The sequence below is a fragment of the Hippoglossus hippoglossus genome, chromosome 5, assembly GCF_009819705.1.
Source record: "Hippoglossus hippoglossus isolate fHipHip1 chromosome 5, fHipHip1.pri, whole genome shotgun sequence".
Lineage (NCBI taxonomy): Eukaryota > Metazoa > Chordata > Actinopteri > Pleuronectiformes > Pleuronectidae > Hippoglossus > Hippoglossus hippoglossus.
Window position 1 is genome coordinate 29,784,595 of NC_047155.1, and position 25,252 is coordinate 29,809,846.

General features: G+C 40.5%; 2 protein-coding genes and 1 long non-coding RNA gene across 5 annotated transcripts in view; 1 reads left to right on the top strand and 2 right to left on the bottom strand.

Moving 5' to 3' along the window:
* LOC117762280 overlaps positions 1–10,169 on the bottom strand; it is a 19,122-nt gene extending 8,953 nt beyond the window's left edge. Inside the window, exon 1 of the long non-coding RNA XR_004613986.1 lies at positions 9,875–10,169. This is a non-coding gene — a long non-coding RNA (uncharacterized LOC117762280). The remainder of the gene's footprint in view (positions 1–9,874) is intronic.
* Positions 1,767–3,143, bottom strand: LOC117762273 (G0/G1 switch protein 2-like). 2 transcript variants are annotated; one of them, XM_034586866.1, is made up of 2 exons: positions 2,680–3,136; positions 1,767–2,305 (listed from the first exon to the last, which is right to left on the bottom strand). In XM_034586866.1, exon 2 carries the CDS (start codon positions 2,295–2,297, stop codon positions 1,926–1,928), a length of 372 nt encoding a protein of 123 aa, XP_034442757.1. In that variant the 5' UTR covers positions 2,298–2,305; positions 2,680–3,136; the 3' UTR covers positions 1,767–1,925. The 2 variants fall into 2 exon arrangements, with proteins under 2 accessions (XP_034442757.1, XP_034442758.1); XM_034586867.1 differs by having other exon boundaries at positions 1,780–2,302; positions 2,680–3,143.
* Positions 7,267–25,134, top strand: si:ch1073-15f12.3 (laminin subunit beta-3). Of its 2 annotated transcripts, XM_034586813.1 has the most exons (24): positions 7,267–7,537; positions 8,382–8,469; positions 8,561–8,611; positions 9,573–9,727; positions 14,246–14,360; positions 14,821–14,894; positions 15,216–15,407; positions 15,558–15,621; positions 15,713–15,903; positions 16,209–16,329; positions 17,004–17,192; positions 17,283–17,438; positions 18,365–18,558; positions 18,851–18,947; positions 19,268–19,643; positions 19,832–19,992; positions 20,191–20,402; positions 20,530–20,736; positions 20,848–20,992; positions 21,071–21,278; positions 22,487–22,628; positions 22,714–22,890; positions 23,268–23,430; positions 24,066–25,134. In XM_034586813.1, the coding sequence occupies exons 3-24, from the start codon at positions 8,587–8,589 to the stop codon at positions 24,203–24,205; spliced, it is 3,504 nt and encodes a 1,167-aa protein (XP_034442704.1). In that variant the 5' UTR covers positions 7,267–7,537; positions 8,382–8,469; positions 8,561–8,586; the 3' UTR covers positions 24,206–25,134. The 2 variants fall into 2 exon arrangements, with proteins under 2 accessions (XP_034442704.1, XP_034442702.1); XM_034586811.1 differs by having other exon boundaries at positions 7,267–8,469.
* The last annotated feature ends 118 nt before the right edge of the window (positions 25,135–25,252 follow it).

A 25,252-nucleotide genomic window follows, 5' to 3' on the forward strand; every position in this document is an offset into this window, starting at 1 on the left:
TTAACTTATTGCAGCATAAGTGTAAATAATGAAGAACTGTGTGAATAATTACTGAGATAACAAAAACTTAACTTTATAACTTATAGGGTAGGTATTAATATGTGTGGTTTAGGATGTTAAGTTTTAATAAATGCTGCACAATGGAAACACTGTTTTCTTCTCTTTCTGAATTACATACTTTTTCTTCTGCTGGTTGAGATTTCAGAAATAAAATAAACAGTATCAAATAAAGTAGCCTTAATGTTGTAGGGGCTTTGTCCATCACTTCACTGACACAAATCAATGCTTACATTTAATGAAATATTCCAAACAAAAGATGACTTCCATTAAATGGGAAATGTTCTCGACTGGACCTAAGACCGAAGTTCTATGGATTAAAACAAACCTCATACAGAGTTTAGTTTGCAACACGTATGTTTTCATCTGGATCAAAATACAACTGATATTGCTCTTCATGCCTCATGTGATTGTTATAAAGCCAAGCTCACAATTCAAAGCAGGATGTAATCAAATCCTGGTCTGCAGCCCTGTGCCGAGTCGGATTGAGAGGCTGCTCAGTTGACACTGGGGAGGACTTGGCACAGAGTCAACAGCTTCACACTGTGTATGTTGCTTCTGGTTTCCACTGGCAACCTTTCAAGTCAAATCCCTGTTTCTATGAAAGACGGAGCGGAATCTTTCCAAACCCTTTTTTCACTTTGATTTGACTTTCTGTAACTAACCTATTGCCCCTTAGTTAAATTGCTATGTTGTGGTACTGGAGGGTAAGGAATTTGCTCAGAAGGAAACCTTTCGGTTGGTTCATTAATGTTATTTTTATGTTTTTAAGCAGAGCTAATATCACATCAACTCTGTTTACTCATCTTTTTAGGTTAAATAGATGTAAACAGTGTTAACCCGCCTGCATCAGTCTGTGTGAATTAACACTAAACACTACTACACAGAAATAAAGAAAACACTGACACTGTATTCAATCCCCCATTGAACTCCTTAAACCTGTTTATTAAAAAATTAAAAAGGACCCAACAGCTGAAACTGCTATTCGGCCTTTTTATCCTGAAGGAACCTTAATTTTCAACATACAGTAACAAACACAAATGTGAGGTTCTCCTCTTCAAGTCTGGTCACCCTCAAATTATTTTCAGACCAGAGTACTGTGTTGACTCAGGGTCGTATTGGCCTCTCACTCTTGTGTGTTCATGTGTCAGGCAGCATTGTTCCATTGTCACTCTGTGCTATCTCAGCCATGCTGCTGGATGTGTTAGTGGCTCCGCTGAGACGTGTTGTGATCCTATAAACTCTGTAATCAGCCACCAAAACAGACATAGATAGATAGATAGATAGATAGATCTCATACCACCAGATTGTACAAAATGACACCAGATGATTTATTGAACATTTACAGCATTCATCTTTGAACATTCAAACTTAAAGTAAAAAAAAATGAGGTTAAATAAATAAAATGATCTTCGAAAGTTGCACATTTACAGTATTTTCACACAGCATAATATTGCCAACATTGTTCCTCTTTTAAGATGTATGTAGCTGTAGCAGCAGACACATCCACCAGACAATAGGTGGTGCTATACCGCAGTTTATGCTGCCAGGCAGACCCATGCTGCCTTCAGCTACTTCTCCTAAACTCATTAGTTTGAACTCTGAAGTCCAATTGTTTGAATCGAAAATATGAAGAAGTAGTTTTGTGTTTTGGCTATTTTCCTCTTTTCTTTAAACAATGTTTAAATGGAGTACAGGTGTTTTATTTATTCATTATTAACACATTACTAACCTATGACCACTGGTTGGTAAACCCAATTCGTAAGCAGCACAGAGTGGCAGGCGGGTGTGTGTGTGTGTAGCTCGTTGGTGTGGCAGGAGAATTCTAATAAATATCTCAAGTCACTGAGTGTTGACTCCTTTTGTCTTTAGGAAGCATGCAGCCGGTTGGCCATGGTTCGATGGCTGAGTCTGTGAGTCTTAGAGAGTGTCATGCTGAGGGTCGTGGCCCCATTTTTATGAGCCAGCTCCTCATCCTTCTCCTCCGTACCTTCCTGGCCTCCCACATTGTTCTGTGTCTCCGCCTTAAGAGTTCTCTGCTCCTGGGCCAACATGAGGACACTTTCTGCATCCATCCACTGACCAGAGGAGAAGGGTTGACACACAGTTTCAACCAACCCGATGATTGTCCCCAGTACAGCAAACATGGAGCCCAGCAGATAAACCTTCAAAAGACCCCGTCCGGGTTTCTGACTCAACATCTCTTTGGCAAAGGGGATCAGCTCCTGCATGGTTTCCATTCCTACTGCTTTAGATAAGACATAAGAGTGGGTCAGAAATTGTGTGTAGACCTATGAACAATTTACAAAACAAATAATGATCATCTAAAAAAAGCATAGAAACAATGGCAGAATGCATTTATCACATAAAACTACCAAACCTTAAAAAATAAATAATTTAAGCCTTTTGGTTCTGGGAACTTATTAGTAGAAATTGTTGTTACCACATCACATACTAACTGAACAGCAACAAAGCAGCAGCATTAAATGGATTTGCACAAGATATCAAATATAATTGACATGTCATAATAAATGCAAAAATAATAAATTGCCCACTAAAGTAACAGAAGCACAACAGCCTTTACTGTGCATTACATACAGCATTTCCAAATGAATAGCTTACTGTAATGCAGTCTGTTGTTTGTTGTAGGCAGGCGTATACCCTACTCCAGTTTGCTGCAGGAACACACCTTCCCTGGACACTCTGGCAATTTATACACCCACTCTCTCCACCCACACTGTGACAGCTGCTGAATATTTATGAAGTGGGGAGGAAGTAGAGAAAGCCAGACACTTTAACCCAGATATGTGTAGGCGCATTACTCAATTTGAAGCATGTGCATGTAAGAGTTGTCATTGTTGATAAATTACTCGCATTACAGCCATGGTCCATACATCTATAGTTCCTATCTCAATGAGTGACATTCTTTCAGCCCTCTAATTGTTCACAGAACTAAAACTATAGCACCTATTCAAACTTAAATTTACCGAATATAGATAGCTGGATAGATGTACTTTATTGATCCAAAATTGGGAAATTATTGTATAAATATTTCCCCTTAGATGGTATGGGAAGTAAAAGACAAAACAAAGACAAGATCACCTTTCCATTATTCTAGTAAACTGTCAATGTTGTAAATGTTGTAATTTTGTTAATATGTTCGGTTACACATGGCATCTATTGCACTTCTGTCCGTCCTGGGAGAGGGATCCCTCACATGTGGCTCTCTCTGAGGTTTCTACGTTCCTTTTCCCCTGTTAATAGTTTTTTTTTGATAGTTTTCCTTACTCTTGTTGAGGGTTAAGGGCAGAGGATGTCGCACCGTGTTAAGAACTATGAGGCAAATTGTGATTCGTGAATATGGGCTATCCAAATAAAATTTGATTGATTGAATGATTGATCAGGATTCTAATGGTTTGTTGTCATTTTGATGCAGTGTTAGAGTCGGTATAGGCTAAAATACATACAGGTGACCAGGTTCCATGTGAACTGTCACCAAATAAAGGGGAAAGGTTGTGTAAACCCTGCAGCATTCCTGTTGCTCCAACACTGGCAATACTGGTGTGAACAATGGTCAGAGCCTACGCCATAGAACACACGTACCACACACACTCATAATTGTGACTAAGAGGCACGCAGGAAGTGAAGCACACGCTGTGTTCTGAATCACAGCGTATGCTACTAACACTCCCCCTGACTGTGTGCCAGAGCAGACAGTGTGGTTAAATTAACTCATTTGACTTGTTATAAGATTGTTTTAAAAGCTATTTGGTCTTAATTGTAATAGAAAAGATTTTTTCTAAACGCAGTCATTTTTTTTACTTTTTACCAAAACCTTTTAGTCATGCCTTAATGACATGGAACAGTCCAGTATCCTCTGTTCATTCTGTTAGGATCCATAATGGACCTTGATCTTTGACACCAGTGTAACTAATAAAATGAAACGACTGCTGGATGTTTCAGATCCCTGACTGTGTGCATGCTGACTCACTGGGAAGGTTTGTTAGAACATTTAAATCACCCAGAAAAACATGATAATCATCTGTATTGTTCACACCTTTGTTTTTCTTGATATGACCATTTTTATTTAAGACTTTAATTTGCAGAATGATATATCTGTGTCAAATATTCAGAACAAATTACATCACTCAGAGGAACCTGAAGAAACCTTCTATCCATTGTATTTGTACCCATTCAAAACATTATTTGAATTAGTAACCCTAACCGTAGTTTATCCGCGAGATCTAGATGTACAGTCACACCCCTGTGTCTGTGTCATTTCCTGCATCAGCTTGCTGAACCCATTCGCCCTTACAAGGAGGAGTTTTTTTCTCCTTGTAAAATCAGTGAGGCAGAATTAGTAAGTAAATAATCTAGTTTGAGAAAATCATAAGAGCAACACCCAGAAAGCATTAAGTATATCTTAAAGTCCCTGACATGTAGCATGTGAGTTTGCATTGTAGTATTCCAATTATCTATTTACTTAATTATCTATACATCATATTCGCATCAGTCACATTTTACATCAGCCACATTTGACATTAGTTACATTCTACATCAGTCACATTCTACATCAGTTACATTCTATATTAGTCACATTCTACATCAGTCACAATCTATATCAGTCCAATTCTACATCAGTCACATTCTACATCAGTTACATTCTACATCAGTTACATTCTACATCAGTCACATTCTATATTAGTCACATTCTACATCAGTTACAATCTATATCAGTCACATTCTACATCAGTCACGTTTGACATCAGTCACATTCTACATCAGTTACATTCTACATCAGTTACATTCTACATCAGTTACATTCTACATCAGTTACATTCTACATCAGTTACATTCTACATCAGTCACATTCTACATCAGTTACATTCTACATCAGTTACATTCTACATCAGTCACATTCTACATCAGTTACATTCTACATCAGTTACATTCTACATCAGTCACATTCTATATTAGTCAGATGTACACACGCACACACACACACACACACACACACACACACACACACACACACACACAGTAAAGATAGAACAAAAGAAATAAATACATAAGGTACAGTGGTCATACGTCACCTTTAGGTCATGGTCAAAAGCAGCACAAAAGATAAGAGGAACTATTATTTTATTACACACACACACACACACACACAAACAAGCAAAAGCTGGATGCGGCTGATTAGCTTGACTGAAGCAGGGCGGTGGAGCCATTCGTTCAAGAAAAAGAATAAAGTCATGCATTCAGCCACCATTAACAGAGACAGACTCCTCTGCTGTCAGGGTTATCAGATGATCCACATAGCTTGGACTGCATGAATCAGCTGATGGGTTGTCATGAGGCTGATATATGGTAGCTGTGGGTTTAGGTTGGATTGTTCCCTTCCACATGCTAAATATTTACAATTTATCTATACAGCAGATGCATGTGGTATGTATGAGCTGAATCTATACAAATACGTATAATCTATACATACATACATACACACATACATACATACATACAAACACACAAACACACACACATTCACACACACGTCCTGATGTCTGCCCCACACTTCTACCCCTTTGTACCTTAAAAACATACAATTGAAAAAAATCATATAGGCTATATATATTTTTCATATCTTTGCAATATTCTACAGATATAGACATTTAAACTATAGTGAGTTGTCAGTTATGTTATCACATGTAGGCCATCATTTATGGTATGTTTATTGTTTATGGGGAAAACAAGTCATTAATCAGTTAGAAGCTTTATTAGTTTCTCAGTATCTTATTGGGTTCACCACAATTTTGTTTGGCTAGTTTTGGATCCAGTATATGACACACAGCGAGGCTACAGATTGGCAGAGGAAGTTTTAGGGCTTAACAAATAATTGATTACCATAATATATTGAAAAGGATATTTAAATGAAATGTAATTTTTTTTTTTAAGTGTGCAGCGCTATGAATATTTGTACTTTCCTTTGTTATTAATCTCTCTCTGTTTTCCACTGTTCTGCACAGATACATTCTGCATTCAGGGCTGGAGTTGAATCATGGGTGGAAGTCAGGACTTATTCCATGGTTGAGCTCAGGGAACATTCAGCTACTACAAGCCTTCCGTGCAACAATGTCTTCTGCTACAGTGACACACCATGTTCCTATTGTTGCCTGTCAGGACTTAATTCATCATTCACTTATTCATGGTGAAGCATATCAAATGATGTACAGGCTGATTTGTATGTTTGACGTATGTGGATGCTAGCATCAACTGCAATGTGTACACAGTATGGCTGCCAATCAGTGTTGCATTGATCAGGGTCTCATTTCATGCTGCATTCCTATTGATTGGTTGGTCGACATTGGTCAAAGCAGTATTTTGATATTGTCCTGTTTTTTATTAAACCTCTCTCTCACTACGACATAGGATCACCCTCCTGGAGCCATGGCATGATATTCAAGATATTGCCATGTTTCTTTAATGTGCGTCATCTTTTGTCTTGGACAGCCTAAAATTGAGCAATGACCTTACATGCCTTTCAAAATAGACAGTAAAATGTTATTGTTTGTTTTTAATTCACTGAGAGGCTTTACCCCATATCAAAATATCGATCTTCTCACCACCTCCCTCCCCTGCTTATACTCGTAGGACTGCAGACCAGCTGTTGCTCTCCGTCTCCATGGCAATGCCTGGGATAGAGGCTGGCCACAAAGTGGAGACTGCCAAACAATAGCAATTTCCGAAATCTGAGCTGTTGGTGATTTTCCCATCACGGCATTCTCTGTCCATATATAAATGTCCCAACATAAATCGCTAAAACGCTATTTTTCTGCCATACCTTTGGAACATGTAAAACACAGCACTCCTTTTTCTTGATCACATTTTCCGTGCTCCTATTATCTATTATCTGTTATTCCTTTATCAGCACTGTAATTTGTGTGACACTTTTCAAGTCTTGATGACCACTCAAAGCCCTTTATGCAGTGCCTCTATGTCCAGCACTTTCTCTATCATACATCAATCATACACTGCTGGCGATGGGGATCGAACCGCCGACCTTTTGGTCATCTTGATCTCCATCTTGATCTACACCCCCTGAACGTAAACAATGAATACAAACACAAAGATCCAAAGCCAAATGTTAACTGACGATGTACGAAAGGATTATTTTTGCAACTGTTTTACGTGTAGCCTACCAGCTTATGCTATCAGCCACTCCAATAAAGCAGCCTCGGCTCCATGTCTCTGTTCCCAACAGCCAGTGTTGAAAGTCAGGAGGAGTCAGGCTGTTTCCAAGAGATAACTCACAGCTACAGCGCCAACCAGAGACACTGCAGACTTGACTGTACTTGTCCGAAGTTGTATGTGCACAGTGGGTTAGGTGAAAAATTGAGTCAGAGGACACACCTCGCAGAGAGTGGAGAGAACCTTAACATGAAAGTTCAGCTGGACCCTGAGGCTGCTATTTCTTTACAGACAGGTGATGATCAGCAGGAGTTACCACACATCCTGGTAAATCTTAAACACCTCAGGGCATCTATTGTGTCTGTTGACGAATGAGTGAGTTCGACTGTGTTCTTTTAAAGATGGAATAGACCATGAAATTGTTGTGTAATCCATTCTTACTTGTGTTAGGGTTGAGTCTTCCCTACATAAGACCTACAGAAATGTACATTACACTTCTAGACGACACCACCATTCATCTCATACTTATTTAAGGTAAACAAGTATAGAGATGTTGTTTTTTATTATTTATATCCAGGAAATATGGTTATGTGGACACAATAACTAATTATTTTCAGAAACATTTGGGGATGTTGGTGGGTATAATGTTTATAACCATATTGTGTTAGCATACTAACATTTGCAAATTCGCACTGAACACAGAGCGCAGCTGAGACTGCTGGAAATGCTTCGTAAGTAAAAACCAAAACAATTTACAAATCTAAACGTTTGACCTGATGATGGCACCAGATAAAATGTTCAGCGAGCACCAAAGTTATTGCCCTTCTACTTCAGGGACCTTACATTTTATAGACCTTGTTGGTAGCCTGCATAAGGAACAACAAAATCAAGTTTCTAAATATTTGATATATTCCGTAAATAGATAAGATTAGGGTAGATTAGAACATTTGACCTGTATCTTTAGGTGTACTAATGTTTTATCTCTTCTAACTTTGGTTTTGTTTTTTTCCTTGGTGTCTTTGTGTTGACTATGTGTCTACGTCTGTCTGCTTGTCTGTATGCGTCTGTGTTGATTCATAGAGTGCAGGGTGTGGTGGTGAAGGGCGTGACTCTGACACACAGTGTATCACACTGTCCAGGTGAGAAAGTGTTTATAAAGCAGCAGCCAGGAAGCAACACACACTTAAAGAGAGGAAATAACAGAGGTGATATAGTAGCGGCTGCCAGGTGAGTCTCATGCTCAGAAATACGATCCACTGGCTCTGGTTCTGTTCCTGTTTGCTGATATTCTGCTTTTTTCTTTTCTCATGTGTTCCAGAATCTTTCATATAGGAGAAACACAACATGATGATACTTTTACTTCTAGCTGGTAAGATCTCTCATCTTTTTCTTTTACACTTTAACTCTTTAGCATGTGTCATCTTACTGTTTGTCCTTCAGCTTTAAAAAAAGGCCTTACTTTTTCCACACCAGATGTAAACATTTATAAATCATTTGGAGTCAACATGTAAAATGTTGTTTTTCATCTTGCAGCAGCTGATGAAACTGATCACTCCATTTTGTAGAAGGGAGGAGGAACTGACATGAAACAATTTGCTGCAGTGATTGGCTGGAATGAAAACATGCATACTCTGGTCATGATGGTACATGTTTAACAAGCTGTATGGGTCTGCTTCAGAGGCTCTGATTCAAATCAAACACCCGTTTAGTGTGTTAGCATTATGTTCAAATAAACGCAACCAAAATGTTTGACAGTGCTTCAATAAAAGAAATTGGCAGAACAGCTTGTTCAAATCATACATATCATATAATTTATAGAAATGCACTGCTGTAGACACTATGACTTTTTCTAAACTAAAAAGAAGTGTCCCTCTTGCATGTATTTGTGTATCCAATGCTCCCTTTTAAGTCTTTTTGTTTTCCTTCATGAGTCTTTAGGAGGAAATATGAAATGTCACAAAACTTTGCAACATCATCTCAGGGACAGACATAGAGAAAAACTGCTATGGGCTAAAAGACGAGCTGGATGGATCTAAATTATGCATCCCATCATATAACGCATGATCATGGTGATGGACAGAAGCTGAAAGATCAAAGATGTCCTTTCCAATGCCTGCTTTATCTGTAAAATCCTTTGTCTGAAGGGCAAAGCCGAATCTGGTGCTGTTTGGGTTAAAGTGTCATGACTGAATGAGTTTCAAAACTGGAATAATCCATAGTTTTATGTTTTCATTTGTTTTGAGAAAAGATGTATTTATAACTGTCACTGGTCATACAGTATACTGTCATTGTATTTTACATTTCTTCTTTCACTGCCTTCCTCCTTACAGCCTTAACTGCAGTATCACAGGCCCAGACTGATTGCTCTCGGGGGGCTTGTTACCCACCCAGCAATAACCTGCTCTTGGGTAGGGCTCACCAGCTCCATGCCTCCTCCACCTGTGGCCTCACCGGCTCCGAGGTCTACTGCAGCCCATACCCACTGGTAAGAGCAGTCCTGTTCAAAAAACCTTGTATCTTCCTGGAGATATTTTGAGACATAACTTTCTATCTCACAACTGCACTACATTTGTTTCAAACTGGGGAAAAAAAACCCCAGAAAACTAAGTTAACTCGATCAAGGGAGACTTACCCTGGGTGGTTGGAAGAGAGTTCTGTTAATGGTGTGGACAAAATAATTCCTGAATCCAAGCTACAGTCTGTGAGCCAGAGAAAGACAGAAACAAATTTGCATTTTTTATTGTAAAATATTGGGTTAGGGTTAGGTATTACCACCTCAGCCAACTGTGTTCAGCCAGGCCATGCATGGATCTCCACATGGTGTTTGCACAGCCAGGAGGTGATTGCTGCAGAGGTCAGGATGAACAGACAGACGTGCAGGACAGAGTCTGTAGCAGGTTTGGCTGCTGCCTCCTGTCCATTTGTGAAACAGTCTGATTTCAGAGCCAGAGCATCATGTTGCAACTGTACTCTTTGACCAATGTCTGAAAAACCACTCACCAGCCCATGTGCAACCTCAGCACAAATACGTCACTTATGATTTTGAAATAAGACTTTAACTGTCCAGAGCAGAGGACATTCAATAAGCAAGAGACTGTAATGTTGCAAGTTCTATTTTTGCGGTAAAAAAAGGAAAGAAGTGTCTCTAATATGAGATAAACTAATCAGCCTGCAGATCAAAGTTTGTCTTTCAGTACATATTTTACTAAACTTAACTATTATAAAATCTGCTAAAATTAATGAAACAGCATGTGGCCTGATTCATGACAAAATAATCTTGTTAAAATTGACATTTTGTATTGTGCATATAGTGTGGTTTTAGTGTAGTTAGAATTATTAAAATTACTTAGAGTGATTTAATCAGTGATTGTCATTTTGATCCTCAGTGAGGGCACCCTAAAGACACAAGAGATCATGTTTCTGCTGATGTCAAAGCCTTCACACCATACAGTGTATGAGCACAGTGTTGACATCTGCCTCAGGGAATGGATACTTGAGTTAGGTGTGGACTTTTTTTTTTACACAAGCCGCACCTTGTCCAGACAAGGAAGGGCAGGAACACTCTGTAACGCTGTATCCGGGAGCTGACACATAGAAATAAACACGTATGTATGATTACTAATTAAAAAAAATCTTGTTGGGTATGGTCCACATTAGTGCAATAATTCTGTATAATAATCAATTGACTGAATGTGCTGTAAAAGGAAAATGTCGAGGTGGCTAACGTCAATTAGGTAAAAAAGCAGCTGAAAATGTTGACTGGTCTATAGAGACTTAACATGTCTTAGAAAAAAAATATATATACATTAATAACTACATTGTAAGTCCATTTAAAGCCCTTCTTATATACAGTATTTATTTGCGAATGCATTTATCAACTAAGAATTTTCATTTTCTGATGTCATTGTTGTGACCACGTCATGACGTCACTTATTACTATTATTATTATTATTGGGAATAATTTTCTGATCAATATAAGCTTTAGATTGTCTCTTTCATAGATAAGTTGGAAAATGTGTTTTTCAGACCATATTTGTGTTGAGCTTTACCTTTGATCTTTGACAGATCAACACAACACAGAGAGAGAGAGAGAGAGAGAGAGAGAGAGAGAGAGAGAGAGAGAGAGAGAGAGAGAGATGCCTGATATATGTTTTATAAAAATCCTCTTAAATATAGCTATTTGGTGCTATTATTATCAGATACAGTAAACGTGGCCAGGCACCTGTTTGTGCACCTGTGAACATGAAGTTAATATTGGTTAAAATGTAACCTGAGCCTCCTTTGTGCCAATGCAGACACATATTGTGGTCTAGCCAACTTTTTTTCATCATCGTGTCTACTATGGACTTTACACCCTAACTGAGGATCAAAATGCACACCAATTTGATTCAGACTACTGGAAGTGACTCAATGCAAACAGTGTGCTTGTGCCAGTATCTACAAATCCCTTGTAACCTACATATGCAAAGTCAAGAGGAACGTCCCTGTCATGCTTTGATGTGGTTACAGGATTAAATATATGTTATGAAACCTTCAAACTTAATACTCTAAAACTGAAGTGAGCTTGTGAGATGATTATTGAATTGTGTCTCTACAGTTAATAATATATACAGCAGATGTTGAAATATAGAAAAAACTGTAAATACCTCCGCCAAGGAGATATGTTTTTATCTTGTGTTGTTTATAGTTGGCATGATTATGCAAAAAACAGACAGATTACCACAAAACTTGGTGGAGGGATGTGGTATTGATCAGGAAAGAACTCGTTAAATTTGTGATCCAAATCTTTAACATTTTTGTTTATTTCTCAGAAAATGGAAAAATAAGAGATCTTCATGAAAACAGTCTGATATGTTTGGGGCTAATATTTATCAGGGTGTGCAATTTGGTGCAGATCCAAATAAACTGTATCTAGTCAATTTAGATGGGATTTCTGTGGGTCAGGGGGTAGAGTGGGTCATCCTCTAACCAAAAGGTCGGCAGTTTGATCCCAGTCTTCACCATTCCATATTTGAGCAAGATACTGAACCCCAAATTGCCCCTGTGTGGTGTGGTGTGGTGTGTGTGTGTGTGTGTGTGTGTGTGTGTGTGTGTGAGAGTGTTTGTGTGTGTTTGAGAATGGGTGAATGGTACTGTAAAGCGTTTTGAGTGGTCATCAAGACTAGAAAAACACTATGTAATACATAACATTTACCACAAGGGGACTCTTGGGCCTTGGCGTAGTTATGGTCTCTCCTGTTGTGCTGACCAGCTCCCACAGCAGCATGAACTACTTATTCGTCTACACAGAAAAGATTCTCCACAGAATGGATACCACAGTAGCAGGATACAAGCAGACTGAATTGTTACACTGATGTTGTCATAGCCTCTGTCTGCCCTTTGACATCAACAGATACTGTTTGTGATACAGATAATAAAGTATATGATCTTTGCTGAGTTGCCTCAACTTGACCATGAACCTGACATGCTAAAGATGTCAGCCATATTGATGAGAGGCACTCAGAGACCAGTTCACGTTTTGCCTGTGGCCTTTCTGTTGAACTTTATCAATGTCAGCACATAACATGCTACCATGGCAAAGTAATGACCTAACCTAGCCTCACTTATTCAACTGAATACATGAATAGAAGAAGAAGGATTGCATTTGCAATGGAATATCAGAGTAGGTCTTTAGTTTGCAGTAAGTGAGGTAATAACTCAGCCTTAGTCCTGCAAAAAGACCTATTCTTATCTATATTAATGAAAATATTAATTCAATTCAATTTTATTTGTATAGCACCAAATCACAACATACATTATTGCCAGACACTTTACAGAATTATGGAGAAACCCAACAGTCAACAAACATCACTTGGCAAATGTGGACATGAACAAGAAGGAACCTCTATAGTACCTGACTCAATGTGGCCGGTGATCTGCCTCAACAGGTGAGCGGAGAAAATTGGGGCAGTGAGGAGAAGTGGGTGGAAAAGAGGGGAGAAGAGAGAGAGAGGGGGTAGGGGGAAGAGAGGGGGGGAGAGAGGTTTACATAGACAAAGACAAAACCGGCATTACAAACTGTGGGTGTGGATCTAAAGGAGACCTAACGTCTGTCAATGTAAAGTCTCCCAACTTTACAGACATGCAACAGTAAGCTGGTGAGCTTCATGACCTTTGCTCTGTAATTCAGGTTTTTATCCAGGACCGGACCTCTGCCTTGTCCTCAGTTACCTCAGTGAAAAACAAATTTGTTATTAGGGTGAGTGAGTTGAGGCAAGTAGCTTGAGTGTAAAACAATCCTTTATGTTGAAAAGAATCTGCAACCTTGAGGGACCTTTTCCCTACAGGGAACGCAGCCATGGTTTGTGTGCCAGAGTGGCAGCCAAGTGCAGTGTGGGAGTTACTGAGCGTTGACCCGTCTGGTGGAAGCAGGGGCCCAGCTCTCAGTGATGTGAGCATCTGCATAAAGGAATAAATTCACAGACACCCTGGGTAAAACCAGCCCCATCACTGTAAATATTAAAGGAACGTTTTCCCCCAAAATGGAAATTTTGTAATCACCTACTTAAATCAATTTAACTCAAAACTTTGTGTGTTGTTTGCACATGCACATGCAGAGTTCATGTGTGCCAATTCAGAGGTCAGTAGATATGTAAAAAGAGGGAGGAGGAAAATGTGATCGTATTTAAACTGGGTCCACACATGATCCTTCCACATCTTTAACTGGGGCAAAGTTTCTGCAATGTCATCGACCAATTCAATCCAAACAGTGTTAAGCACAAAATAAAGCCAGAACTGCCAGTCATCAGAGAGATATTGGTTTTCTGTCCCTCTGGCAACTGTGTGACCTGCTCAGTGACACTGCTTATCTACACATCATATCAGAGAGGCAGCTGGTCTCAGGTCCATGGGTTAGTTTAAGGACAAACACTTGACACTCACACTGATACAATTCCAAACATGCACGCGCTAAATATTTTAAAGTCTGTTGCCACTGATGTGTTTGTGTGTTTTTGTTTCATAGGGGAGGATGAAGTGTTGTCCATGTGACTCCAGGAACCCAAATGGGCCGCTGGCCCACACTGTCCAGGATGTCCTGTCCACCTCTGGACCAGAGAGATGGTGGCAGTCCAAGAAAGGTGGGAGACTTTAAGACAGAAAGAAAGAAAGAAAGAAAGAAAGAAAGAAAGAAAGAAAGAAAGAAAGAAAAAGAGAAAGAAAAAGAGAAAGAAAGAAAGACAGAAAGAAAGAAATAAGGAAAAAAAGAAAGAAAGAAAGAAAGAAAGAAAGAAAGAAAGAAAGAGGAAGGAAGAAAGTTTTTCCATTAGCAGAGGTGAAAAGGGATATTTTAAGGTACAGCTCACTTAAAGGTTTTTTTTTTTTTTTCTGTTCGTCCAAGCTCTTTAGATTCCCCTCCACTTTCTGTCAGTAGAGGCACATTGGGATCTGTCCTCTACCCTGCTAAGTCTAAATTTCACTTGGAATCCATTGATTCCAGACAATCATTTTAAACCAAATCAAAGTCTTTCTCTGATTATCTATAAAGAGCGAAACAAGTCATACAGAGTGGAATAACTGTTTTGCTTGTTTGTTCTGCAGACGTGAGTCCAGTCACTCTCCAGTTGGACCTTGACAACCTGTTCCAGCTTGACAACCTGTTTCTCAACTTCAAGGTACGACACAGTCAGATACAATCTATCACTGCCGCATTAGGTGAGCACATTCACTCACAAGAGAAAATATGGTGCGTTCAAATCTTGATTTTAACACACCATAATTATGATTCTAGGTGTGTTCTATTTGAAATTAAATAAAGATATTCTATTTACTTTAAAAATATATTTCCTTCTTAAAGTTTATTAAGTAGTTTGAAATAATATAATATTAGAATAGAATAATAGTTTGTGATGGTTTTGAGACACAATAGATCTCACTATGTTTGTGTTTTCCTATAGAATTAAACCTTTTTTTAATGAATTGTTGTTTGTGTGCAGGGCCCTCGTCCCAGTGCCTTGGTTATAGAGAGGACACTAGACAACGGCAGGACATGGGAGCCCAGCCTCTACCTGGCTACAGATTGTCAAAGGACTTTTCCTGGCATCCCCACGTCAACACCTCTTAAGCTGGATGATACATACTGCTACACACTGCCCTCTACTGAAGCAACCCCCTACCAAGACCACATAGTAAGGAAAAAACAATGCTTAAAGATAATGCAGATCTATTGTGTAGAACATATAGTTATTGACAGTGTCAATTTGTCTGAGGGGGAATGCAGGTTGGAAATCCTGTAATAGAGAAGGTGCACATGTAACATGTACGTTTCTCCTTTTCAGATTGAGTTCAGTCCTCTGCGTCAGTATGCTTATGTCCCAGCTCCCAAGAGCCAAAAAATTGAAGGTAACTGTTTCTTTCCAACTATGACATAAGTTTTTGTCTGGATCAGATCAAGAATGAACCTGATTAAAGGTGTTGACCATCTCATTTACAGGTGTCACTGGGTTAACGGGGCTGAGAGTGAAGCTGACAGAGCTGGGTGATGTGCCACGTCACCCAGGCAGAGCTCTCAGTCGGTTTTATGCCCTGAAGGAGATGAGGGTGATGGGCAGATGTATGTGCCATGGACACGCCAACCGATGTCTGCCAGAGGCCTATAACAACCCACTGTCCAATACCATACAAGTATGTATGTAGTGTGTTTTAAGGCTTGGATGTGTGAGGGACATGGAGTCACACACAGACACTAACACACACACACACACTCATTCACTCACACTCACAAACCAAAGTACTGTCTATTTTCAGTTTACTCTTTCAGTTTTAACAGTCTAAAAACATGGCAGTAGACAAATTACAGTGATGTGAAACAAAAGAAAAACAGGAAAACTATTACTGATAGTTAAGTAACAACTTTTGAGCTGTTCCGAACTAAAGTCTGCAACAAATCTTATCTGAACGTCCTGTTTTGTGCACACGTCTTCTTTCAGGTGAATCCTCAGTGTGACTGCCAACATAACACAGCAGGCATGAACTGTGAGCGTTGTGCTGATCTCTACAACGATCTACCCTGGAGACCTGCAGAGGAGGGAGACACTCATGCCTGCAAACGTAAGACATCACCTGTACCTGTCACACGCATCCGCATCATAACATCATGGCTCATCAATGGGAAAGGCTGAAAGAACTATGAAATATCTCATCAGTGTAATCCTAGCCTAACCCTAACCCACCAAGACACACGTTGAAAAAAGAGGATGAATCCAAGAGCCGGTGTTTAACTTGTGCTCAGAAGCAGCTTAAGAGCGAGAAGAAGAGCTGAGCACAAGAAATCTAAGCATAACAGGGTTTATTCTAGTGCAAGTGCAGGGTTTTTTAGTAAGAGCATTACAAAATCTGACCATAAAATCAACAAGTGCTGCTCTCAGACTTAAAGATCACTCTCATTAATAAAGATTGGAAAAAACTAGAATGTTTTTAAAGGTGTCCTTTGAATACATGAAAGTTTCTTCGGATCAAGAGACTTACCATTATCATTTTTAATTATTCACTCATGCTGTAGGCATGCTGTGCTCTGGTTTCCTCCTGTAGTCCAGAGGCATGCAGCATGCTTGTCTGTCCAGTGACTGACTGGCAACTTGTTGAGGGTGTTCCTCGACTTTCACCCACTGTCAGTGGGGATAGGCTCCAGCCCCCATACTGTATGTTCCTCAAGGATGAATGTGTGTAGCAAATGAATGGGTGGATGCATATACCTTATAGTAACCTCTTTGTCTTCTCCTCAGGCTGTGAGTGCAACAACCATGCCCAGCGCTGTCATTTTGACCAGGCAGTGTACGATGCTAGTTGGCAGAGTAGTGGAGGTGTGTGTGAGGGTTGTCTGCACCACACCACAGGGCCAAAGTGCGACCAGTGTGCCCCAGGCTACCAACCCAACCCCCGCAGCCGAATGGACCGTCCTGACGCCTGCATTCGTAAGTGCCATATTAGTGATCTACATGTATCTACATGTATGTAGGATCTAAGGTGAGTGGCTCATGTCTGTGCTAATGTGTTTGTTCCAGGCTGTATCTGCAATCCTGAGGGGACAGTGAACGGGGGCCAGTGTGACGACATCACAGGCTCGTGTCAGTGTAAAGTGAATGTCGAAGGTCCCCGCTGTGACCGCTGTAAAAGAGGCCACCATGGTCTGAGCGACTCCAACCCTCTGGGCTGCACCAGTAAGTCATCCAACACCAAAAGTTTGCACACCACACTCGCCTGTTTTCAGATACAGTTTCACGATTCCAGCATCCTTGCATTTCTTCAGGAAAATATCACTGCTTGCACCTGAATGTTAAATATATTATGTAAGCCTAATCCCCAAGGATGGAGGTCACTGATACTTACACAGCTAAGTGTGTGTGAACAAATGTTCATACTAGAATGGCACTCACTAGAGCACATACCTGCACAGTGCCCTTGAATTCAATCAAGCTAAAAGTAAACCAGGCATACAAAAAATGAGTGAAGCTGATAATTGAGTTTCTATTTACATTCAAAGAAAATAACAAAACTGCTTCAAGTAAAAACAAGCATTTGGGAAAGCAGAGGCTGATCACAAACCTATAACACAAAGACGACACTGTTAATTAATGTTTAGACCAGAAATAAACAGGACAATCACCGTCCCTTTGAAAAAGGAGTAACCTTACCAGTTTCACACTAAAGTGCTTGAGTCAAAAAGCTCGTATGTGAACACACAGCAAGTGGCCAGAGAGAGGTTCCTCCTGGGCTTATAAGAGCCAGATTCTGATGAGGATGGAGGTGGGATCCACTCACCTGAAGTACAAAGAGGAGGAGGGGCAGAGTCTAGAGAAAAAGAGCACACACACACACACACACACACACACACACACACACACACACACACACACACACACACACACACACACACACACACACACACACACACACACACACACAGCACTAGGGTCGTAACGATTTGTTTTTATTTTTAAATCAAGGTATTAAATGTTTTCATATTAAAACCCCATTTCTACTACACGGATAATTTTATTAATAAAATAATAATGCATACTTTGGTGAAGTCGGATCAAAGTGTCCAGTCCTTTGTTCGGACTCTGATGTTACCCCTGCTCTCCAGAGTGTTCCTGTTCTCCTGACGGGTCCATGTCAGACGTCTGTGACCCTCTGACTGGCCAGTGTCCCTGTCATCCCCACTTCCATGGCCTGACCTGTGAAGTCTGTTCAAAAGGCTACTGGAAACCAGTCCTGTCCGGACGCTGTAAACCCTGTGCCTGTGACCCCACCAGGTCATACAGTGATACCTGTGACCAGGTACGACCTCTGCAGAATTTATAAAACCCTGTCTATTGGGTTGTTAGAGCAGCAAAGCACAAGCAAAGTAAAGGTTAATCAACATTTATAAAGTAATTGAAGAGATAATTCAAAGTTTAACATAATCCTAAAATGAAATGTACAGACAAAAGCAATGAACCAGGTCTGACACTATCATAGCACCACTGTTACTGCTCACCACTGCTAGTCCTCACATTTGTATCCAGAGTTTATATACGGGCTTTATTTATCTTTAGTAATGACACTAAAACCATTCTACCTTTCTCCCCAGGTGACTGGTCAGTGCCAATGCAGACCAGGGTTTGGAGGCCGAACATGTACAGAGTGCCCAGAGAACTCTTACGGAGACCCACTAATAGGCTGCCAGCGTGAGTCAGCCATCTTTAATACCTCTTCTCTGTTCTACTTTTTGTTGATTACCTCTGCCAGTGAGGTTATGTTTTCATTGCAATTTGTTTGTCTGGCTGTTAGCAGCATTACGCAAAAACTCCTGAACAGATTTCTTGACATGGAAGTGTGGAAGGACAAGAACCCTTTACATTTTAGACAAATTTAGCAGATGCATGACATTTTTCAACATACTGGGATGAGACATTTATTTGACATTTTCATTGATTTCATTGATGTTCACTGTGATACTGAGGTGTACAAATGAAACAACTTTTTACGAATCTCTTTATGTCTTCAGCATGTGGGTGTGATACAGATGGAACCCTTCCAGAGGTTTGTGATAAGCAGACAGGAGCCTGTTTATGTCAGCTGGGTGTCACCGGGACACGCTGTGACTCCTGCACTCGAGGACACTGTGATTCTTTCCCTGCCTGCGAGACGTGTCCCTCCTGCTTCTTCACACTGGATGCACAGATGCAGAACCTCAGCTTAACTCTGGAGAGACTCTCCTCCGGCTTCCCCTCACGTCCTGGAGGTGACACTGATATTGGAAAGTTCGGGCCTCGCATCCGGACCCTGGAGGCCAGTCTGAAACTGATCCAAGACTCCATCCTCCTTCCTCCAAATATTGTCAAACAGATCGATGGTGCTCTGTCCCGACTGGACAAGCTGAGGTGAGGGTCTACACAGAACGAAACATGGCCCGACTAAATAGTTATTCATTCATTAAGCTTCTCTTTAAAAGGCTGTTATTCATTAATTCAATTTTGTTCACCCCATTCTAACCCCTAGATGGACTCACAAAGTTAGATTTTTTTTCTCACTAATGCCTAACCAAACAATTGTAATTGTTGTCTGACAGGGACCAGGTGGACGAGGTTAATGATGACCTCCCACCCGCTACAAGACCTCCTGGTCTGGAGTCAGAGCTGAACAAGCTGCAGGCTCTGCTGGACGGCCTCACTGTGTTGTACAAAGCCAAGAAAAGTGCCACAGATAACACCATCAGTCCCAACAATGCAGGTAAGAAACAAAGACACACTTATCTCTGCTGCCACAGTCACTTTTAATGACGGATCGCTGAGTGTAGGTGTTATCATGGGGCATGTATTAAGTAACAGCACCCTCAAGTGGGACTTTCAATAAAACAATAAAAGCAGCACAAACAAATCCACTTATCTCTCAGGCACTCTGATATAATGAATATATTATATTCCTCAGGAGCATTTACTGCCATCAAGAACGCCTATGATGAGTCGACAGATGCAGCCAAGAAGGTAGATGCCAGCGGAAACACGGTGAAGGAGTCAGCTGACAAGAGAGAAGAAACTAAAGATCTTCAGGGCAACGTGCAACCAGACAACACCAGAGATCTGAACAATCTGAACCAGAGCATGGCTACCCAACCTGACCTCACTCCTGTTGCCAAACAGGTAACTGCCTCACCTGACTTCCTTGATTCAAGAGATGATGTCTTATGGCTGTTTTGTTACATGGGGCTGGAGCTCTTCCACATTACATCACCATATTTGCCTTTTATTATGTCCATGTGACTTTCAGGTATGCGGCAGTGTTCGCACTGAGCCCTGCACCCCTCTTCTATGTGAGGGTGGAGACTTGTGTCCACCGCGGGGAACCCCAATGTGTGTAAAGGGGAAAAAGTGTGTGGGCGCCCTGCCGCTGAGTAAGAGGGCAAAGGCTGATTCTAAGGATGTGAAGGAGCAACTGGACAAGCTCTCTGTGAATGTCACGGAGGCTACAGAGAAGGTGCACATATCCCCTTAACATTGCACTGCAACTGTAGATTGTTCTTTCATATTGTTAGATATTATTATACAGTTCATTCTGAGGCATCGTCTACATTTAATGTCCTTACAGCTTCAGGAAACACAGGACACAACCAATCAGGTGAGACAGTCAGCAGAAAAGCTGTCCAATAAGATGAAGCGGACCAGAGACGAGCTAGAAGATGACTTAAAGGAGACACGTGACGCTGTGAAGGAACTCAAAGACTTCCTGTCAGGTAAAGATTGTTTTGGATGAGGGCAATAATATATGGAAGGAGAGTCAGGGTTCACCTCTCCCATTTTTGTATGTTCAGACCCGTCCTCCAACCTGACCCACATCAAGGAGGTGAGTGACTGGATCCTGAATGCCAAGCTGCCTATCGAACAGGCTGATCTGAAGAGAAAGCTGGAGGAGCTGAAGAATCTGGCAGCCATTCTTCCAGACAGCACAGCTGTGTTGAAGGACGCAGAGCCCCTGCTGGCGAGAGCCAGGAAACTGTTGCAGGAGGCCCAGGATGCCAGGTTGGCCTTCACACTCCAAAATCACTGTCGCTGTTTTCTCAAATAAGAAGTGTCCTCTTAATGCTCTTATTACACTGTTGTTTGTTCGACTTGTAATTAAGCATTAATTCATGCATTTATCCAATCACTTGCAGGTCAGGGGCTTCAGTTAATCCAACATCAGAATGATGTTAAATAAAACTGTTAAAAAGATGGAAAAAATATATAATCTTATAAAAATATATTTTTACTGTCATCATTGTTGGTTTGAGTTTTACTGAAACTGTTGATCTCCTGAGATTTTCACTCGCAGCAGCCTTTAGTCACTTATTCCAAATGATCAGACTGCTTGTAGCTGACAGGCTACAGTAACTAAGATAAGCACTCCAGAGGCTCCAGACATCTCGGAATGAACATGTCCAACCTTGAGGTGGATGGTCTGTAACAGCAGAGACCACGTCAGGTTCCTCTACTGTCAGTCAAGGACAGAAATCTGAGGCTGCAGTGACATGGGTCTGATGAATCTGGATTTCTACTGAGGCTGCAGATGGTAGTCACAATCTGGAGTCACAGCATGAATCCATGGAGACAAACAGTCCAAGCTGCTGGCTGTGGTGTGATGGCATGAGAATGTTTTCTTAATAATTCTTAATACAAATCAATCATAGTATTTTTTCTGATCATGTTCATCCCTCTATAGCCACAGTTTACCATCTTCTTATGGGTCCATGTGACAAAGTAAAAGACTCAAACTGGTCTCATGAACCTGGCAGTGAGTTCAGTGATCTTCAGTGACCTCTACAGTCACCAGATGGGAATCTTTAAAACGGGAGATTGAAAGCATGAGTGTGCAGCAGATAAATCTGCAGAAATTATGTAATGTTATCATGTCAACATGGAAGAACTGAGGCTATTTGAGAAGAAAGGGAGGAAGTACCCAGTATTCGTATGATGTTCCTAACAAAATATTCAGTGGATGCATATAGACTGGATATGCATTCTGAATATCGTGGTAAAATCATAATTGTCTCTCTGCGATTCTCGGCTTCTGGCTCAGAATAACCGGTTGAAATACAAAATGACAAGAATTTTACCTTTTGAAAGAGCTTCAAGGCTTCATACACAGACCCATTGAGAACATCATTTTCCCTAAACTTACAAAAAATCATTTGTAGTGACAATACATGTAACACATGTAAAAGTTGTTTTCTCTGGTTGCACATTCACAGGGACACAGCTCTGGGAGTAAATGCGGATGTGGACGGGCTGCTGGAAGGCTTGGGTTCGGTGGACAGCTCTCTCACTGGCCTGGAGGAAAAACTGCAGAGCAGCATAGATTCCATAGACAACCTGAACAATACCCTGACTGAGGTAGGCAGTATGGATGCATCAAACATTGATGGCATGTTGGCCCATTGGCGAACGTTATTAAGTACAAGTGGTTCTCTTAATGCAGGCCAAGGACAAGCTGCCCCCAGCAGAGAAGGATCTGGATGATGTATCCACGCAGATAAAGTCAATAAAACCTCAACTGGACGAGATCAAAGACATTCTGCAGAATGGGAGCCAGCAGGCCGGGTTAGCACAGGCAACTGCAGACAAAGCGGAGGATGAAGCAGCTGCTGCAAATGAGGTGAGGGAACTGCCGTAACTGTTCTGTTTTTATACAAGGGCTTTGTTTAGAGTCAGGACTTGGGGTGATGGGCTAAGATTAGATTCATAATCTTCAGTGTCTTAAAAAACTATGTTTAAAAGAACTTGCTGAAATAGTTACAATTCAAGTTATGTGTTATGTTATGTAATTCTGATAGAAGACTTTAATGGTCTTTTTGCAGCCCATTTCTGTGTCAAATGTCTGGATTAATGTGACATTATAATTTAGTAAGTAATTCATGTCAATGAATGTTGAGACATGTTGGAACCCCATTAAAGTTGCTTGTTATTTAATAATAATGTTCAGCAGTAGAAATACGTACTAATACAACTGTGTGTGTGTGTGTGTGTGTTTAGGACCTGTTGTCCTTAGAGGACGAGCTTGACAAACTTAAAGACCAGGTTGCTGCCAGTGGGTCTGGTGGAAATGCCGGGGATGTGGGAGATCGACTGGCAAAGCTACAGCAGGACGCTGGAACTCTGGCCAACACCACTGCTGACATGATGAATTCTCTAGAAGGTAATACAGCAAAACCAGACCACCACACATCTGTGTGTTAACTAAAACACTTTTGGTTTGTGTCATTTTAAAATGTCATTCACCTTCAAATGGGAGAGCTTCATTAAGGAGTCCTTGAGTCCACAGAGGCAGCTTCTCCTTCAGTCAGTTTTGTAGAGGTGATTCTGAAATGCCTGATAAATACAGCTAAACTAAGTGTATTTTTTTATCAGACTCAACAATACAACTGCCTCTAATGTCACAAGACAGCTGTTTGGGTTGGAGAATCCTGTGATGTTTTTATTGTTTTAGATGTTTTCTTCTTCTTTTGTCATCAGTTTCTATCTGTTCAGTTACATTTTTTTGTGACTTGGTCTAAATGCTTTGGATATCTTTCCCATGGCCCTTCTAAGCCATGGAGTCTGGATCTGGTACAGAAATATTCAAAGTTTGTCTTAGTCTTGGGATCAATTAAAGATATTGAATTCAAATGATGCAATGTGTGTCATGCTTCAACATCAAATTGTACACATTAATGTTTATGGTTAAAACCCTTAGAACACAGGAGAGTTGACCTTGAGGTCATCGGCTGCAGTTCTGGTCCACTAAGGTGATGATGTGCCTTCTTTACTCCTTGTACTTTTATCTTTTTGTAGGTAAGGCAGATTCCCTGAGGAGCCTTCAGGATCAGATTGTTCAGAACTCAACAATGCTTGAAGGACTTGATGTCAAGCTAAAAGAACTGTTTCAACAACTTCGAAAGAAAGCCATTGACCTGAGCACCTGCCAGGGCTGAGAGTCAGCAAGCTGCAGTCACAGCAGCATGTACAGCTGCTGAGACTCCTCCCTTTAACAATGCACATCAACTCTAGCAGCCAAAGGATTGTGGGAAATCTGGGATTGAAGGAGATGGAGGGGTCAGAGATATATATGGCTACCGTAGCAATTGTTGTCTGACTATAGAGGGGCTTGAAACTACATTCTTGTGTATTTAAATATCTTCTGAAAGTCTGTATAAACAGCAGGGACATTAAAATATCATGCAGTTTCATTTTCGTCACATAGCATTACATCTGGAAAAGTCACAGATTCAGAATTTTGGCAGCTCTGCAAGAACCAACACAAACTAAAAAAAAAAATTTTATTCAGCAGCTTTTCATTCAAATGTTCACTGTGACCATTGTACCATGATTATTGTATTTTTAAGAACTATTTTGTATGTTGAATTTGTTGTTTGTACAGAACCAAAGTATTTACATAAAAGCCTGTTTACACTTTGATTTGTTTCTTAATGTTGGATGGGAGAGGCCTGGATGCTGCTGCAGCTCTTCATTCAACACCAGACTAGTTACTGCATATTTATTGAGAAAACAATACAAAAAACAGGTGTGTGTTACTACATTTGTGAATTCATGACATCACTAGTGTTCACACCAGCTTGTGGCACTTGATAAGTCCAGTTGTTTAACAAGAGCAGCTTATGTACATATAACAGAGGCAGTGAACTCCAGGTTACTGAGTGTCAATGCAACCACCTTAAAATAAAGGTTTAACCTAAAAAAACATTTCCCCTGCATTGTCTCTGTGTTGAGTGGAAATTGGATTTATGATCCTTCAATGGCATCCAACTATTAAAGGAGGAATCTGTCGGAATGTAAATGTTCTTTTCAACCACTCATCCCATGGCTATCTGATTTGGTGGATGTGTTGCTGAGCTGGGTAAGTTCTCAGCTCAGTAACACATCCAGTTGTCGAAAAAATCACCAATTTCCTTAAATTTATTTTAAACTGCAAACTTCTCTTATTATCACCACAGTAACAATGTTTGATCTTGAATTGAGAT

Coding starts and splice junctions, on each gene's coding strand:
- LOC117762273 (XM_034586866.1), bottom strand. CDS start 2,297: ATGGAAACCATGCAGGAGCTGATCCCCTTTGCCAAAGAGATGTTGAGT.
- si:ch1073-15f12.3 (XM_034586811.1), top strand. CDS start 8,587: ATGATGATACTTTTACTTCTAGCTG. Junction 17,439..18,364: donor CAACCCTCTGGGCTGCACCA/GTAAGTCATCCA, acceptor CCTGCTCTCCAG/AGTGTTCCTGTTCTCCTGAC. Junction 23,431..24,065: donor CATGATGAATTCTCTAGAAG/GTAATACAGCAA, acceptor ATCTTTTTGTAG/GTAAGGCAGATTCCCTGAGG.